Here is a 19,133-nt window from a genome sequence, read left to right as displayed (position 1 = left end):
CACATTTGAAATGTTACTGTCTTCTTAAGCTAAACAGTGCTCCAGGGAGAGATATGGGAAATGAAGACAGCAAGAGCATTATTTTTAAAGTAAAATGTCTTGGATTCTACCTGGCATAAAAGGCAGATTCTCTGAAAGACACAGCAGAAAATAGTCAGTTACCACCCAAGGGTTTTTTTTTTTTTTTAGGGGTACTTTTTCTTACCTTCCTTATTTTGTTTTGAATAAAGGTTTGTTCACCAGAAGAATTTATTATTGCCAATTCACCACGAAGCCAGCCACAGACAAACTTACAGGTTTCCCATTCTGCGGGGCTGACATGGAAAAGATATTCTGCTCCTTGATAATATGACCAGGGCAGTTCTAGAAAGTGAGTAAAAGAGTCAGTGGTGTGCAGGGGCAAAAATTCATTTCAAGTCTCATCCTTTTTTACCCCCATGGCCTCCCTGCAGCCACATGTCAAAGGACAAATATGCCACTAGGAACAGCAGAACCATATTAAATGTATCAATTTGTGGTGACAAAAAATGGACTATGAGGGGTTTTTTCCTAATACTCTATCCCCTGAGACTGCACTAACATCAAGAGAGTTGTCCAGGCTCAACAGCACGGCAATTTTAATGTGATGGGCAGGTTATCAAACTGTGCTTATTACAGGCAATATTCCTTAATCCAACCAAAGAAGCATCTGATGCTCTGGTGTTCCTACATAACAGATCTGATCTGTAACAAGAAGTCCCTACAGAGTTCATTACTGTAAATTATCAACTTATAATATTTTAGTTATTTTATTTTTAACAAAGGCTTAAATTGTATTTCCAACCCATATTGTTTCAAAATGAAAAAATGAAGAAAATATTTTCATACCAGCTGTATACCAAAGTGGACTCATTGGTTTGACACCTGGAAAAAAAAAAAAAGAACAAACCAAAAATCATTAAGAATATTGTTGTTCTTGTTCAGGAATTAAAAAAGGAGTTAAATGTGGAATAAATTAAAGTAATTCCCACACTCACTAAAAAACTTTACAGTAGTTTTTATGAATACCAACTTTGAATGAGTATTTCTAACTAACTGGTAATCTTGCTACACATTTTTAAACTGACTGTTCGCATTAGATCTGTTAACTGGACAACAGATGTAAGTGGAATAACCCATTTGGCTTTGCCATGATTTCATGCAGAAGACCAGTGAGAACTCCAGAGGTGGCTAAAAAGAAGACTTTGAGATATCTTTTTCCTTGTCTCTACTAAATTGCAAGTAACGTGTATAACAGACAATGAATGTTAAATAACATTTCACCTTTTGGTATTTTGCATATCCATTCACGCTTTTCCTTGCAGTGTGCTGGAAAGACTGTTCTGTTTACTTTGAACACACCACAGTTTCTTGAATCATCTTCAACATATTTGTCCTCCAAAAACGAAGATACAACCTGAAAACAGCACATTCATTCTTTTTCACTGACAACGCAAGATGAAGCATTAAAAACCTCACCACAGAGAAAAATGAAGGACTTAGACACGGGCATACAACAAGAACATCTAAACAACAGCTAGAGGACCGCCTAAATTATGATGGTAAAATATAAATAATAGGATCCATAGTCATGTTCTCCCAATGTCCTGTCCAACTCACTCATCTTATATCAGACTTCTTCTTCATAAAAATAAGCGAATAGCTATGAAACCAAACAACTTTTTGACATGATTAACAGCAGTTTCCCGTGTCTAAAAGCCTTGGTTCAACATATGCTCAGATATGACTTAACAGGTTACTGGAATACAGAGTAAACAGATACTTACAGGTGTTCTGTCAGACCACTGCCACGTCCCTCCAGAAAGCGCATTTCTTTTATTAAATCCAATCCAGAACTGCCTCTCTTCTGTTCTATAACAAAAACAAAGAAAATAACACTTCTAATGCACATTTTCCTTTACCACTTCAGAAATATTTTTTTAATAGTACACATATTAATTTCTTCTTGAATTCAATACATAAGTCCATAATGCATTTCTTAACATTTTAGTATCCTTGAAGTAGACTCTTGCTTTCCTACTAAGATGTTAGATTGTATTTTACAAGATGAAAACATTTAAAGTAGGATTAAAATGGTTCAACCTCCATTTCAACAAGGAAGGTTAACTCACAAAAATACCACCTTGACAACAACAGCTGCTCAACATTTACCACAGAGATCATCTTCAAAAAGAATCACATTGCAATGCTGCTGATGTATTTCACCCATTTTTAAGGTCACATTAGAGTAAGGACTTCTTTGGACACTAGTAAAAAGGATGGAATAATGTAAATTGCAAATCTGTACGATTAATACTGTTGGTGTTAAAAGTATATTTACCTATCAAAAATTGTATATAATAGATTGTTTAAAAATATCTCCTCATAGATGTGGCTAAAACTAGCAAGATGTGCTCCAAAATCTTGACATAACGCTTCTGCTTCATCCCATGTTCTTCTCATCAGAACTTTTTCATTGTGAAATATCTGCAACAAAATAAACATTGTGGTAAATGTAGTAGATTTTAGAGAGCAGTTTTTCCGGAAACCCATAAAAATCAAGTATCAGCCACAGTTTTTCCAAACTAAAGCCATGTATATTCCATGCATAGCTCTGATTCTTAGTACTTTCACTCATTTTAAAATGCAGTGTGAACAGTAACAGGAAATTTTTGTTTGTTGAGTGAAAGAAATAATGTGTTATCAAAAATGTTTTAGGAACAGTAAATCCTTAAGCTGGTGTAGAATCAGGAAAACTCAAAGCAAGTACGACATGTACCTTGTAGCAGTTGGGCAGATTAGGTTCTGACTCCCATCCAAAATAGCAGGAACTCAAATACTTTTGAAAAGTAAGATCAGGTTCTTCATAAGAATTGACTTTTTGCTTGCACAATGACATTGCTTTGAAGTTCTTACAGCTTTTCACCTCCCAATAACCAACAGGGTGCTGCCCTCGCATAGCCACACATCCTCCAGAATGCCCTAGACATGGGAGTAAGTGTTGAATATTAGAATAAAACAACTGAATTTTGTGATTTTTTTTTCGTCAAGTGGCTGTTTTATTGTCATGAGTTTCTGTATAAAACCTTGATTAACTTACAAAACCAGCAAATTCTTTGTCAGCAGCCAGTTTATAAGCCAGTCTTAGGGCTGACTTGAGCTTGTAAAATGAACCAGAACAAATGATTCCTCTCACAAAATGCAGGAGAAGAAAGGCAATTAAAAACATTACTTTTGCAAAATGCAGTAGTAAAGCAATATATGTAAAGAGTCCAAATCAGAGAGCCATTATTGAAACAGAGTATCTTTACAATTATGTCTCTATTTTCAGGTACTGCTTAGTAGCTTATGTTTCAAAGGTTGATCAGCTATTTAATTTTTTCACTTTCTGTTTCCTTGAAATATTTTCCTTGGAATTACTGTAAAACAAATTAGATCAAACTAAAGGGGAAGAAGAAGAAATCTCCACACAGTGCTGTTATTCACAGAAATGTATATGGCAACTTCTGACCTATTTTTCATATAAAATGCAAATTTCAAGCTGTGACTGTTACTGAATAAAATTCATGACTTTTCTAGGACCTTTTGCTGGGAGTCTCAGGAAGCCCTTGAAAATTTCATAAAGAAATGGATGAAAAACATCAAGTTTGGTTTTTGACCTTTTCTAAAAAATACAACGTATACAACAAATGTATTATTGTTCATTAAGGAATTTGTGAAAAGAAGAACTTCATAGGAAAAGAAGAATTTCAGGGATTAGCTGTGTCTGTAAGGAGGGCCCAACTATGGGCAACTTCAAGTTATGGAGGCAACAGCAGATGTACATTTACCTCTCTGCCCTCTTGGCCAGGCAGAGAGGAAAGGACTGGGACTCTTTAGTCCCTGCTAAGCCACTGGTGCCATGAAGAAAATAGCACACTCCAGTTTCCATTTTTAAGCCATTGCTTTTTTTACCAGCATGCTACTCACGTGGCTGGTACTTGTTCCAGTTTGTGTAGCTCATGGAGTGATTCCTTCCTGCTGGACTTAGCCAAAAGTACTCTCCTGTGTTGTTAAGGTCTTGCAATCCTATCCAAAAATAAGTTCTCTCAGATTTTGCCATGCTGAGGATCATGCTGTTGATAAAAGCTTGTTCAAACCTTAATAAAATAATCAAGATAAAGTTTTTAGAATAAAATAAGTAAATCGGTATTGCAGTGAATAGCTCTCATGAAATAATTTAAGTTATCTCAGAAGAGAAAAATATAACAGAGGTACTTAATTTTCTTTACAGAATGCTGCGGAGGACTTGAGGCACAAGTCTGTAGAACAAGTCACAATTTCCCCCTATTTTTTCAGTACTTGAGCATATAAAAGAAACACTAGAATCAGATCTTATAACCTTGATGCTTGAGTCACCAGATGGAAAGACAGAATGTATTAATGATGCACAAATAAAAACAAAAAAAAATCCTTGCATGAAGGAAAAAAGTCAGTGGGGTCTGAAAAGGCTCCAGAAAAAAGAAAAGAAAAATATCTGCACAGAGGTGCCCTACTGAAACCAGCAGACACACAAACCAGCACTAACAAACCAGATCTGAAAGACTCAAAGCACCAGATGAATTGACTACAAAGAATCACTTTTTAATTCTTCGAATTCTTCACTAAAGTTATGTGAGAGATATACACCTTTTTGCAAGTTATAACTGTTGTGCATGGCAATCCAATTTTCACTTAAATGCAATTAGTTCTGATATAACTGATATAGGATTATACAAAAATGTTTCAGTTTATGAGCATATTTAATCAGCTGACTGTGAAAATTATACAACAAAGAAGTTTCCCACTTGATGAAGACTCATCTGAATTTCTGATTTCACAAACTCTGAAAAGAATGGCTTAACATAAGGATGACAATAATGTAAAAAATGAAACGTATCTGTAACACTGTGACTCAGAACTTGTATTTAATTTTCATTTCCTCTGCATGTTCTCTTCTTATATCTACGCACCTTCTTCTACAACTTACTATCTAATCAACATTTTAGGATCAATAACTGAAGTTTTCACTTTTTTTGCAGTTTTCACTCCAGAACAACAAACCTTGCTGTAACTTAACAAAACCACTAAACTAACAAGCTTTTGCTACTCCTTGCTACTGCTGCTAACTGGAACTGGGAACTAACATCATAATGAGTGATGGCTACACTGAGAGGTGAAAAAAATAAAAATAAAAAAAGGCAGAAAAAGACAGGAGACATGATTCTTGTGATGTGCAGCACACCCTCAGCTCCCTGCCACATTCGAGCTGCCAATACTCAGCTGCAAGATTTTGTTCTTTTTTCCCCCTGAAAGGACCTTTGTCACACTGCAGCTCAGTGTTGCACGCCCTGTGCACAATCCTGAAACCACTGGGCAGGGCAAATTCCCATTGATGTAAATCCTTATGTAGGGTGGCCAGTGTTTTCCTAAAATACCTACCTACTATTTATCCGATTGCTGGGGACTACTTCCCCTGGTCTAAAGGGAGCAGGCATTTCCTCCTTATATTTTTGGGGTTTGGGGTTTTTTCGGTTGTTTGGGGTTTTTTTAACGATAAATATGTAGCAATTAAAATATCTACGCAACTCATCTCTTTGTACGTCAAACTGTAATGGAAAGCCAACATAAAGGGTAAATAACAAAGAGAGCAGAGAAAACCCAAGCATCTGGACATCTACAGAGGAGAAAGCTCTTCCTAAAGCTGGAATAGAAGCAAATAAGAATGAGGCATGGGAATACAGCAACAAATGCTTTCAAACATTTACTCTCTTATCCTATTTGCTGAGAAATCACATGAAATGAATGCATAAATAGAAACATTTATAAAGCATTATATGATTTGGATTAAATTTTTATATTTTTTCACTATGAAAAAAAAATCATATTTTCATTTTTCAGTACATCTTCCAAGTACAACAATGAAGTTTCTTAAAGAAGTTACATACCCCTGCAGAAAGGATTATCTTTTGATTTCTGCATGCCCATGTGTGCATATTACTACAAGTGTATATTAGCCTAACAGTTGCTTTTTACTAAATTTATTTTCAATTAAAAAGTAAGGCAAAGCACACCTTTGATTTTAGCTCATGTTAGTAATTATGCTCACCTCTCAAGCAAATATTATTTCACAATGGTAATATCTTTTGCCATGCAACACTTTAAAAAGTTAGAATAGCTCTTGTTAGAGGTATCTTCACACTGTCTAATAGGATTAACTACCTGTTTGTTACTGATACAAGTGCAGATGGGCAGAAATAACCACTGGAAGCATGTTCAAAACTTCGAGGGGTACTGTCGATTTTGTAACAATATCCACCATGTCTTTCCCATCCCTTAAAAGAAATGAACATTATTTTATAGATTATTACTTATTGTATAGTTGTTAAAAACTTGTCCCCCTTTTGTACCTTCTGTCTGATGATCCCTGGCTTCCCTGTAGATCTTTTCTTTCCTATCATGGTTGAAGAGCAGTTACCCTCACAGTCACTGAAAATGTGGGTATCAGATGAGCCAGAACACTGTCAGTGGTCAGCCTGCCTCATTTCATCTCATCATTAGTCTTTTATTTGATACTACTGACGCCGGGTGTCCAAAAGACACCACCTGGACTGGTGTAAGTTCTGCTGGTGTGAGTTCGTGCAGCATACCTGCTCAATCTTATGATTAAATGTTTTAAATAAGCAAGAGAAGACATAATACACTCTCTCAGTCTTTTGATTAACCTAATGTAACTTTTTTCACATTAGAAAGAAAAGGATCAAAGCCAAGGGACTGTAAGAGGGTTCAGCAAATGTTTTTACAGGGTGCGAAACACCAAGAAGTAGAAATTTATCCTGAGTAGAAGTTACCAGAGTGGATCAAAATACTTATGACCAGTGGCTCAATACCCTAAGAGTCAATCCTGTGGGGCACAGGATTGAGAAGAAGCTGAAGTGCTGTCAAACTGCTGACTGCAGCTTGTCAAGAAAACCTTGATGCTCTGCACATATTTTATCCAGTCAGGACTGTGGCAAACCTTTCTTGCACTAATGACGCACAAAATTCTTGAGTGACAGAATAAATTGGTCCAAATGAAATAAATGCAGTCACCCTAAACTTTTGGAAATGTTAAACTGGAATCAAGCAGTAATGTCCATAATGGTAGGACAATAACTCTGGATCTGGACACTCTGCATCTGGAGAAAGACTGCATCTGACTCCAAATAGTTCAGCTTCAACCTTCTTATAATTCAGCTTCAACCTTCTTATAATTCAACTCAACTGGTTGCTTTTCTTTATTTCCCAAGAAACAAGACAGGAAATTTAAAAAATGAACACAATGAGCTAAATAATAAAGCAGCTTTGAAAAGAGAGATTTTTTCCTCCACAGTTTTGAATGTAACAGAAATTCAACAAGTTTCCTCTTTCCACACTGTGAAAAGGAACTGATGGCAAATAAAGTCATACTTAAACACGCTTCCTTTTACTACCAGAACACAGAACCTAAATGCCTGCAAATATGATCCAATGTCCTAGTTAGATAGCTGTGCCCCTTCCCATTTGTGTTTGAAAGCAAATGGAATTCTAATGTACAAGTGGAAGAGTTCACCCTCTGTGTCAATGAAACTGATTGTTTTTCACCCTGACATTCCATTTCAATGTATGAAAACCATGTGTGGGACGAGGCATCATATAACAGCCATTATTTGCACAGATGGTGGACAAAGGGGCGTCACTTTAGATCTAGAAAGAAACAGGAACTTTGGTCACAATCACTGATGAAACAACAAGCCATGAAAGGCATCTTGTGAAGGCTTTTAATCTTACATTAAAATTTAGTTTACCATACTTCTAAAGCAAACAATGAGGTTTTTCCAAGCAAAACATGCATGTCTTTAATATGAAAAACTAAAATTATCTCTGTTTGCATCCATATGTTCTGTTGCTATATTTAGAGGTTACCTGTATAATTCTATGCCATTATTATAGTTCTAAAAAACCACAAAACCACTTACCTCTGGACAACTTGATTCCAGTTCAGGAGAGACACTATTAAATTCCCCTGCTTTTTTGCAGATATAGAAAGACTTGTCTTCACATTTTTTAATCCTCCAATGTCCCTCCTAAGGAATAAAAGAGAGTACATTCCATATATACCCATATTCTCATCCATATCTATACAAACATTAGATCACACTCTCTCTTCTTCTTTTACCTCTTCACTCAAAAAACCTAGTTTTTCTCACTCCATTTACTTATCCTTAGATGGTCCATTTATTTCTACCAACACTGTCAGCGGGACATCTCAAATCAATCATACAAATGGGTTTGTCTCTTTGAATCAGTCTTCAGAACGTAAAGCATCTTAATTAACTAATACCATGGCCATGCCAGAGCACTTTTCTTTCTAGCTATTACAGCTCTTTGTATAATTAATCTCTATATTTGAACAGTCCTTACTCAAGATATTACCAACCTTGTATCATATAATTTTCATACATCTCTACATACTGGACATATATCAAAAACTATGCTTGAAAAATTTTATCTTGAATCTCCTTTTCCTTTGTATTTTACATTTTTCATTGTTTACACTTGCAAACTCCATAAAATATGACTTTGGAATCTAAAATCCCCAATTGTTACAAAGTCCTATTTTCTGCTTCCAATAGGAACACACTTTTCCCAGTCATTGTAATTGTCTTGGCTTTCCCCTGAGTTAAAGACTGCAAGTTGGATCCACTACTGCAGAGACAACAGAAACTTTTCTTGATACAGTTTTCACACTCAGACAATACATACTGTGCAAAAAAAAATTAAAAATTATAGTGCTCCTTATGCAAGTCATGTATTAGTGAGTTTAAGCACTGTTAATTGCAAAAGTAAAGTAAATGCATGATCACATTACAAAAGAATTGACAGTGCCATGAATACCAACAAGACAGGACAATGTTGTTTTAGCATTACTCCCTGTTTTACAACCCCTGACTCATCTGGAATCAATCTCCTGCTGTCAACTTCTATACTTTCATGCAGACCTTGACTACCGTGATTTTGAAAGATGGTCTATAAATTTATAGATATTTACACAAAGATAATACAGGCACGGCTGACAGTTTTTCGAAACATGAATTTTAAACTTTCAAGACCAGAACTTATGCATCATAAATTATGATACACACTACTTAGATTTTAAATTACTTTATCAAAATACCCACTCATATTTGTTCTCTTCCATTTGTCAGGCTTTATAGATGTAGTATTTTTTTATTGAACATAAGCTCAAAATCGGTGATTAATTTTCTGTGCATCAGCATTGCAAAATTCATTGGTTTCTAAAGGCTGCACTGCATTTATCATAACATGAATACATAAGGAATCAAGAAACAAAGTCATACTCCACATCATAGTTTAAAAAAGCACGCACAGCAAGAAATAAAATTATTATCAGCTAAAACAAAAGTGACTAATTCTTCTAAAAAGAAAACTTACAGGTCCTTGTGTTGAAACACAGAGGTGTTCTGTTCTTTGAAAGGTGTTAGGTTCTTGTCTGTGCCAGTTAGAGAATTTTACTGGAGTGCCATCTGACCACTCAAAAACCACAGGAGTGTTATTACTGTATAATCCAATCCATGTTTCTGTTACATTTTCTGTAAAAGAATAAGTGAGTTCAGATTTTAATGGTGAAGTGATAAAGCCTGTTTCTCCTTTAACATGATACCACCATTAAAAATTACTCATGGGATTTTCATTGGAATTTCCTTCTTTCAGGAAAAAATAAAAGCTGTATAAACTTTAGGAAACCTTACGGATGAGACTATGTTCTGTTGCTCATGAAAACTAATTAATTTCAAAAATAGAATCAACATACATCATAATATGCTTTAAAATCCTAAAAAATACAAATTAGGAGCATGTGCACTTTCTTGAAGTGCATGGGGCAGAAAAACTGACACGGAAGTGAACTATTTCTTCACATAATTTTCCATGGCACACTCAGCTTTAGGTTTCTCTGAGAGTTTTAGGGTCCAGTGACAGCACAGTTGTAGCCAGTGTCTGATAAATATAGGAGAGACAAGGCTTGCATTTTGATGTAAAGTCTAATTTGACCAGCTACTACAGTTACTTACATGTTCTCCAGGCATGTAAGCCCTTCTCCTGAAGAGAAGCCTGAAGCAGGCTGGACAGAAGGAGCAGACTGAAGCTGAATACAAGTTGAGAACTATTACCTCTACCCATTACAGCATCCCTGCAAATTTTTAATCTACGGAGGGTCTTAATAGAGGTGAGGAAGATGGTGGAGGTTAATCTCCTGATCTCCACACGACACTGTGCCCCAGCCTCTGTGACAAAAACTCACAACCAAACTGTGCAGCTCCACCAGCACACTGGTGTCAGCCGCAGGGAGAAAATAATCACTTTTCTTTGCTGCTGTTTTGACAACAACAGTACTGGCATTGCTGAATCAAAGAGCTTTGGTTCATTAAGTTCCATGTGTAGTTATGCTACGTCTTAGGACAATGTGAACTAGCAGAAGTGCTTTGATACGCCCTGCTGACATCAAAGGGGACTCTGCCCTCATAGTAACAGCAGCAATTTTGCAGTGTGGATCAGGCCAGCTTGCAAGCAAAAGATACATTCAGTTGATTTTTCTTCTAAGCACAACTCTAGTATAAGGTTGATGGCTGAGTATTTTGCAAGTTTGCAAGGAACCAGGCAAGAACAGGAAAGGACAAAAGCTAACATGTTTACTACGGCCTCACTGTGTCTGCTTCGTGGAGTCATATCTTTATTTTAAGAATGGTTATTAGAAAAGGTGACTATGCATTTTAAAGACTCCTAGAATGGGCACACATAATTTCTTTTTTTGCAAACATCATTTGGGTGTGGCATGTATTATAGTGCTTAGATGGGAACAATGTTTAAGAGCCATGCAAAAGAGCACCACAAAACAATTGAAGAAACACCTGCACACAAACTCCCCAAACTCACCACCTTCAAGCAAGTTAAGGAGCAGCTCTTCATCTGCCACGGAGGCTATACTAATGAGCCTGCTATTTTCACTTTGGCATGAGAGAGAAGCATCACTCCAGCTCTTCTCCACTTTATGAAGCCTGTAGCAGTTGCGATTGTGTGGGTACCAACCAGCGTCACAACGAGTGGCATAATACTTCCATGCATCTTCAAATGAGCACACAAAGTTCATATACATTAGGCAGAATTGCCAAGCTGACGCTATGTTCATAACATATTCAGCGACTTTTTTTTTTTAACCTTCAAATGCTGAAAAGAGAGTTTTCCAAGATGGCTTGAGGAGGCCAAAACACCCGCCCTATGGATCATCACGTAGCAAGCAAACTGAAATTTCTTCCACTTTTTTGATGATTGAACTGTTTGGGCTGCTGGACTACTGCAAACACTAATTTCAGTTTAAAACACAGTTTATCTCCCTTATTACATCTGAACATGGTTCAAAGACAAATAAAGGTTTTTCAGACGTATTACCTACAAAGAGTTTGGATTTTCTTTCCTTACTACTTGAAACAAACTGCTGAAGTTTCTTTAAGTTACCAGGAAGGAGCTGAACCCAAGTAAGTAACTCTTACAAAACCAAAAATTTATGTTAAAATAAACTAAATTCTGTTTTTAACTATCTCACAGAACAGAAGCATAAGTCATTCTATGCACTATATTATCATATACTCACTGTATAAACACTTGTAGTATATGCACAACACTTTTTTGGTATATCAAAAGTACAGCACATCATAAAATCCAGTGCAAATTTTGTGCTGCATCTATACAGGTTTCTTCTCTGTGTGCCACTGGTGAATTCTAGTCACACTGAAAACATATTTTGCAACTTATAAGTGTGGCTCTTATTGTATAATATAAAAGAGAATGAGCATTGTGAGGGTGTAAGGAATCAAGTAAATGCTATTTGTATTAAAATAATTTGTTCTAAGATTCTCAACATGATTTCAAAGACTGAATTTAAACAGAATAAAGTGTTATTAGATGAGTTAAAGTAAATTGTATACAACTTAAACTAGCAAACCCACACATTCAGTGTGACCCTGTTCTGCTGACTTTAGAGTCAGGTCTTGCTTTCCTTGCACACCCACAAATAAGATAAAGTAACACTGAGACACTTACCCAGAGCTTCATCCTCTGTCTTATTTAAATATTTTTTGCATACAAAAGGCAATCCAGATTCACATAGATAACTGTTCCAGCCATACTTCAACCTTGGATTAATCACTGCACAATGATTTTCTTTAAAATGTTTATCAGAGATATCTGCAAACACATTTTTGAGAAGCACAAAATTAGAAAAAAATCAGTTCTTAGTTGTAAAATGGTGTTTTAAGGTTCTCTGCAACTTCTTGAATTAACATATATGCATCTCTGCACATCCACACTTCCGGTAATATTATACCAATATTATGGACAGTTGAACATTTTACATAAATTACATGTGTGGCAATGCCTCCTTGGCTGCTGCTTTCAGACAAGAGGCTGAAACAAGCTTGAGTATCTGTAATTACTGGTGGACAGACTTCAAAATGTAGCAAACCAAGTCACAAAACTCATGTTAAGGTGCTAATGATAATTACAGCATGTTAACCTAAACAAATTGAAACTCCTTTCCTCCATGGAAGTTTTTAAATATGCAACTGGAACCTCAAAAACATCTTTAAAGGTAAATGAAAAAAGGACTAGACCATTAATGCTTTGAATAGATCGATCTCACTTGATGTTATACCCCTAGAAGGGCTTTCAGTTCATGAATATGAATTAATGTTTCTACAAAAAAAAAAGGTGCACTCATTCACTTAATTCAACTTTCAAACATAGCTGTAGGAACAGCAATGTTGTATCAAGCTGCAGTTACAGAGAGCATCTAATTATGCTGCTATAACATATGCAAGAGGAACATCAAGTACTTTCTCTCCAGTTCACAAACGTTAGTGGTGCTCCATCTGACCACTGCCAGCCAGCGTCGTCATCCAGGTGATTCAGGCCCATCCACAGCACCATGTCTGTGGAATTTAACTGCCCTGAAACAAAAAAAAAATAAACAGAGTAATACTGCATGCTTTCCCCAAGCTTTAAAACATCTACAGGCATAGACCTCCTGTCCTGTCTTGTTACAATTGGAACAAAACTTCAAAGCAGTCTCCAGAAAGTTCAGGCTGGTTGGCTTTTTTTTCTGTCCTTAGAAAAAGCCAGTTACTTTGTTAATCAACACAGAGATGAAAAGGAATAAACTCAGAAACCTGAAATGCTTCAAAAGCTACTCATTCTGCAAACCTTTCCTGCACAAGTTGTTGCTGACCTTAGAAGTTAAATCTAGAACAAGCAGCTACATAAATGCTGGCCTGTTTACATAAACACTAACCTGTTTTCAGCTTTCCATAAACCAAACAACTCTCACAAAACCTTTACAGCCTTGTAGACGTATCAAAAGCTAATGAAATAATTTTTAAAACTTCCTGTTAGCTTATATCCTTCAATTGAAAACCAGCAATAGTGGGAAGCAATGGACAAGAAATCTGAGACAACCTCTGCATCAGAGCTCCACCACCCATTCCTCCGCTTGATTTTCTCCACTTGCACCAAAATATCCAGGAAAGCCCCGCTTTCAGAAGGCTCTGCACAATTTGTCTGAGACACTTGCTCCAAGTAGAAAAGCAAACTCCTTATCAGAGAAGGAGTAACATCCACTTACAGAGCTGGCATTTTTCCCATACAGGATATTTACTTAAAGCCTGCAGAAATGTTCCTGTCATTCCCATTTGGCGAAGCCCACTTACAAAGAAAACTTAGCAGGAGAAAGGGACACCAAGGTACACTGCAGAGAAGGTAAACACATGCATAATTCTCCAAAGTAAACAAACACACTCCCTAACCACAACTGCAGGATGAATGGGAATCTCTCTGGGGAGGGAGAATTGAGAAAATTACACCCCCACATAACACATACCACCACTTCTGCACTTCAGTTTATTAAGGTGGGAACTTATCTTCATCCTTGTTCTTTCAGATAGCTCTACTGAGGTGTGTTACATGACAAAGCCCCACAAGCAGCAATAGGAGAGACACCCCACAGGGCATTAAGCTCCAAAGCTTACCCCTTTGAGCAGGTAAGGAGGAAATCTAACTGCAGGTTTCCTACAAGGTGCCCAGAGAAATGTCTACTCACTGCTTAAATTACTTATGTAGTTCTGCTCTTCGGGGCTGGTGACACTGAGCAGGTCCCCTCCTTGCAGCTGACAGGCAGCCCGAGCCTCACGCCAGCTCAGCACGGACGCAAGGTTGAACTGGTAGCAGACGTGTGTGTTGGGGTTCTTCTCCCAAAAGATGTCACAGCCGCTCTCTACTCAAAATCAGACTCGTCACCAACTGCCCAAGACCCCAAACCAATCAGAAACACAACACCTTGAAAAATTTAATTAATTACTGACAGCAGTATCCCAATGCAGGCATTGTCTGTTCCTTTGTTAATGCCTTTCCTGTTCCTTTGTTAACGCACATAGGGAAATAGGGCACTAATGAAATAAAATGTTGCTCCACATTTCATATGGTTGATAAAATACTCAGGAGCTGATCTGCAGCTGGTGGTGATTTTCACAACTCTCATTAAGCCAACACAACATTTTAATTTATTCTGGCCAATCATCTGCTTCTAAAGCTGAATGTTGAAATATTCAAACTGTGAACACCTCACCGAACTTGTGGAGCAACACTCACTGGATGTCCTTGGACCTTGTACTAAAGAGAATAAACTACTATAATTAAAAAGGATAAGCAAGGCTGCAAATACCATCTATTTTAATGACTGCCCATAAACACCCCCTACAAAGACACATTTACAGCTGTTTTTAAGATGCTTTGGAACAGAGTTCTGAAATGTAGCTTGAGCAGAAAAGGATTTTCCAAACCACTTGTACTGATAGAAGACACTATTTTGCTTATTTACACAAGAAGCTGGAATATTCACAAAGATTTTACATCCAAAATCTTTTCAACAGCAAGTATTTTTAGAGCTATTGCTTTTTAGTATTTTAGGCCCAAGACATATCCAAGCAGTGCACAGAAGAAAAGGAATGTGCAAGATGCAATGCAGTCAAAAGCAGAATGTGACCTTGCAAGAGCAACCCTTACATTATGTGTTCCACAAAAGCTGCCTGTGTCTCACTAAGACACAGGGGTTTGGCTGGAGGGTAAGGTCAGTGGGCTGCACAGAATAAGGTCCTTCTGCTACCCCCCTGTAGTTTTGCTGTTGCAATGAGGACTTGAGTCTCAAAGGTCAAACAGGATAAACTATAACAAATTTGCTGAAGTCTTCCTTTGTGCTTTTTAAAAAGACATTCCTGTCTAACAGAAGGGAAGTAATCCAAAACCAGTCTGTGTTCTGGTATTACTAATAAAGAACAAACTCTTGGAGGAGGAGAGAAGACAAGAAACATCTTACCAGCATTTGGGCAAAACCCCCATTTTCCATCTTGTTCATAGTGAGTTGTTGTGGCACACCACTCAGATTCCTTTCCATCTTTAGTACATTCATAATACCACTTGTTGTTATACTTAAATGGAAAAACACATGGGAAACCAAAAGAATTTCCCAGCAAGGTGTATGTTTCTGGAAAAAAAATGCAGAGATTAAAAGAATGCAGACCACCAAAAAAAAAAAAAAAAAAAAAATTGCCCCCATATGTCATTATTCCTGTATTTAGCAGCAGTAATAAAAATAAAATGTCGAAAGTGAGTTCCAAATTTTAATTTATAATTGATAACACAGCATTACAAGTGTGAGAAGAATAATTTCAGTAAATAGAATGTGGAAATAACAACTTATGGAATTTATCACCATGAGGCACACTTTTGTAGCTTACTCCATTCACAAAAATATCACGAACAAAACCACAACCCCCAAAATCTGATCAATTAACACAAAGCCTGTACTGCCATTTCAGAACAATCACATAAAACAACAGTTAGTTAAATCAGTACACACTCAGTTGCAAATTCTACTTATTTATTAGTCTATGACAGATGAGTAATTTAACATTATTCCCCTGCTTCTCCCACTCTTTATAAAGTAGATTTCTAAGATGTTTTCCACTCTCTTTGTCATTCTTTGACAAAGGAAAGGAAATGTACAAGACAAAGGAATATTAAATAGACTTTTAAAAATAAGTTTTTATCCCATAGAGAATAATAACATAGCTAAAGAATTGATGCTCCATACATCTGTTGCCACTGTCAATGCCTTACAAAATATTTAAATATTTTCCTATTGTACTTTGAGGACTAAAATATTGAGAGAATCTAATGCAACTGAAAGCTGTAAAAGCTTTACCTCGGTGTCTCCTAAACCTCAGAGCTTCCACAATCACTCTTTGAATGAAATTGTTTATCAAAGATTCCACATTGATAGCTTTAAGACCAAAGTCCTTCAACTACAGAATCAATACATACTGCCAGGTTCCCAGAGATTTCTAGAGTTAATGGCTGGCTGTGCACATATAAACGAGCAGTTTACACATTGTAAATCCCCCTTCTGATGTGAATGAACAGAAAATACAAAGAACAGGTCACAAAATAAATCAGGATTGCTTTTCCGTCTGCTTGCCACCATGCTGCCAGCCATGGAGGGATTATATCAGTCCTGGCACGAAATCAAATTCAATTGCTACAGACCTTTGCCACAGTTACATATATTAATTTATTTTTTTTTCTCTGAAGGTAGATATCCCTCACACCTCCTGCTTGGTGGACTAATAGGCTGGCTTGCCTTTGTATGTGCATGAGTTGTGGTAGAAAGTGGAAAACAGAACCTGAAAGTGAAAGAGATTTTGCCAACACAATTAAATACTTTGGTCCTGAAACCAGGCTTTAAGTGCCTGTCTAATGCTGATCCTCTCCTCACCTCTCAGAGATGTTGCAGTAATAGGGCTAAACCAGGTCTACTTTCATCTCATTGTGTGTACATAGCAAATGTGTATGACTTTTCATGGATTTAAATATTTTCTGTCTCGTCTTAAGTATAAAGTCCATCAGGTCTTAAGAAAGAGGCCGGGCACTGTAGCACTTCCCCAGTCACCACAGGTCCCAGAGAAGGAGCTTGGTGTGCAGAGGCTGAGCTACAGCTACAGGGGAAACCACTAAGACCAGATCTGGAACCCAAATACCCAGTTCAAGTGGGGAAAATCAGTAACTTCAGTCTGAGACAGTGTGCAAACATCAGGTCTCTCCCTCAACAGAAATGCTGAGGAAGGGGTAAAGGTACAGGCTGTCTGCTGCTGCTTGAAGTCGGTTGGCTTATCTTAGTCCTTAAACTTGGAAAACTGAGAGATTTTCAGTGCCAGGAACTCCAAATCCTTTCTTATCTCACTTTGGGTTTATCTGATAATGGAAGCTGCAGGACAAGCAACAGCAAATCCTTAGTAACCCTTTTAATTTTACAGGCGATTTGAAATGAGCATTTTCTGGTTTGCAAGGACACTGGTGGGTTTGGGGATCAATTTAATAAAAGAATATCAATTCTGTGGTATGCTCATCTCAACCACTGCACATAAAAAAACCCACAGGCTTTGAGTCCCAAACTGCAATAGAGACTGGAAGGGATCATAAGCACCTGACCACTCTCCAACAGAACTTCTGAAATTTTTCCCATCTAAGCTTCTGTGACAAAATTTTATTCTTACCTTGAAATGGGGGTTCACAAAGGTCTTCATCATAGGACATATACTGTTTCCATTGACAAACAGATTCTTTTTTGGCCACAATATGTTTAGTGTTTTCAACTGCTAATTTGTACTCTGATACACCAACTAAGGCTTTTCCATCACAGTTCCACCATAAGGAGTACTGAGCTGAATCACATTCAAGCATAATTAGTGGCTGCTCTGGCTTGCTGATGTTCAGCCCCAGACAGGTACTGCTGCCTATGTTGAAAAGACGATGGTTGGATACCCATTTCCATAACATCTCTTCTGAGAGCTGACCGCAGTCTTCCAGAACAAGGCCATCTTTGTCCACTTTAATGCACAAGCTGGAACTTTCACTCTGGATAATAAATATCCCTTTATCTGCAGGGGGGAACAAAACACAACAAACTTTCAGTCTGTAGTATACTGCAATTGATTAAATAGTATTAAAAGACAAACGTTTTAATTGCAGCTATTCAAGAAGTAAATTGAACATATCCATCAGAATAACTGATGCTCAAAAAAACTAAGGAGTACTGGTCTAAATTTACTGCCAGCTGATTTTTCTAAACATGTGGACTACTTGCAAGCATACAAAATTAAACCAGGTAATATTTCTCAAGTTGGATAGCCAAAAATAACCCCAAACGAAAACAAAAGGATCCCAAAAACATCAGTCATGTTTGAAGAAAAAAGCCACTGGTCACCAAGACATAGTAATGGAGCAAAGGTTGAAGTAATACAAGAAGTCATGCTGTATACAGCAAAATAATTCCAAATGTAGATTGGAGAGTGCAATTAAAGTAAAAGCTAAATATTTTAAGACTGACATTGCCAGATTCATTCTTAACTCTGCAACTACAGAGAAAGAAAGAAAGTTTCATTGTCAACAGGACAGAGAAATTGCAGGATTTATCTACACCATTAGAACTGGTGGCCAAGCATTAAAGCATGCCTTTTCTATTCAATACATATTGTTCAACCATCTGTGACTACCCTCCACAAGAGCAGATGTTGTGGGGCTAGCCTGACATCCCAGATTTTTTGGAATCACACAGAAATTCACTGAAATATGTGACATCATATTATAAGTATGTGAAAAAAGTCAGCTGTTAAATGTCTTGGGAGCAGAAGTTTAACTGACCATATAGACTGAAAGGAAAGAGAGCAGCTGAGAAACTGGAAATCAGCAAAATGTAAGCCTGTAACAGCTCAGCTACTTGATTCACCCAGAAATCCACAATGGTAAATAACCCAGGGAGTTCTGTGAGATATTTATTTCATGCCTCAGGAGATTATGTGTTGAGAACTTGAGCAGCACTTCCATTTTGCCTTCAAATTTTACAGTGATAATTTCTGCCATGCATACTTTCAAGGTTCTGTAATTCATCAACTTAG

General features: G+C 37.0%; 1 protein-coding gene across 1 annotated transcript in view; it reads right to left on the bottom strand.

Annotated features, from left to right (window-relative positions):
- The window catches only part of PLA2R1 (phospholipase A2 receptor 1), a 35,403-nt gene extending 17,363 nt beyond the window's left edge, over positions 1-18,040 (bottom strand). The window contains exons 1-16 of the mRNA XM_066190078.1: positions 17,733-18,040; positions 15,497-15,664; positions 14,225-14,398; positions 12,966-13,079; positions 12,175-12,318; positions 11,011-11,199; positions 9,511-9,668; positions 8,034-8,141; positions 6,259-6,371; positions 3,988-4,157; positions 2,798-3,000; positions 2,360-2,505; positions 1,806-1,890; positions 1,303-1,435; positions 868-903; positions 206-363 (exon numbers count right to left, since the gene is read on the bottom strand). Of these exons, the coding sequence (XP_066046175.1) occupies positions 206-363; positions 868-903; positions 1,303-1,435; positions 1,806-1,890; positions 2,360-2,505; positions 2,798-3,000; positions 3,988-4,157; positions 6,259-6,371; positions 8,034-8,141; positions 9,511-9,668; positions 11,011-11,199; positions 12,175-12,318; positions 12,966-13,079; positions 14,225-14,398; positions 15,497-15,664; positions 17,733-18,015 (2,382 nt within the window). The 5' untranslated portion in view covers positions 18,016-18,040. The remainder of the gene's footprint in view (positions 1-205; positions 364-867; positions 904-1,302; positions 1,436-1,805; positions 1,891-2,359; positions 2,506-2,797; positions 3,001-3,987; positions 4,158-6,258; positions 6,372-8,033; positions 8,142-9,510; positions 9,669-11,010; positions 11,200-12,174; positions 12,319-12,965; positions 13,080-14,224; positions 14,399-15,496; positions 15,665-17,732) is intronic.
- Between the last annotated feature and the right edge of the window lie 1,093 nt (positions 18,041-19,133).

Source organism: Chamaea fasciata, unplaced genomic scaffold (assembly GCF_029207755.1).
Source record: "Chamaea fasciata isolate MVZ Bird 193981 ecotype frontalis unplaced genomic scaffold, bChaFas1.0.hap1 SCAF_8, whole genome shotgun sequence".
NCBI lineage: Eukaryota > Metazoa > Chordata > Aves > Passeriformes > Sylviidae > Chamaea > Chamaea fasciata.
Note: the sequence above shows the minus strand (reverse complement) of the source record. Positions and strands in the feature narration are given on the sequence as shown.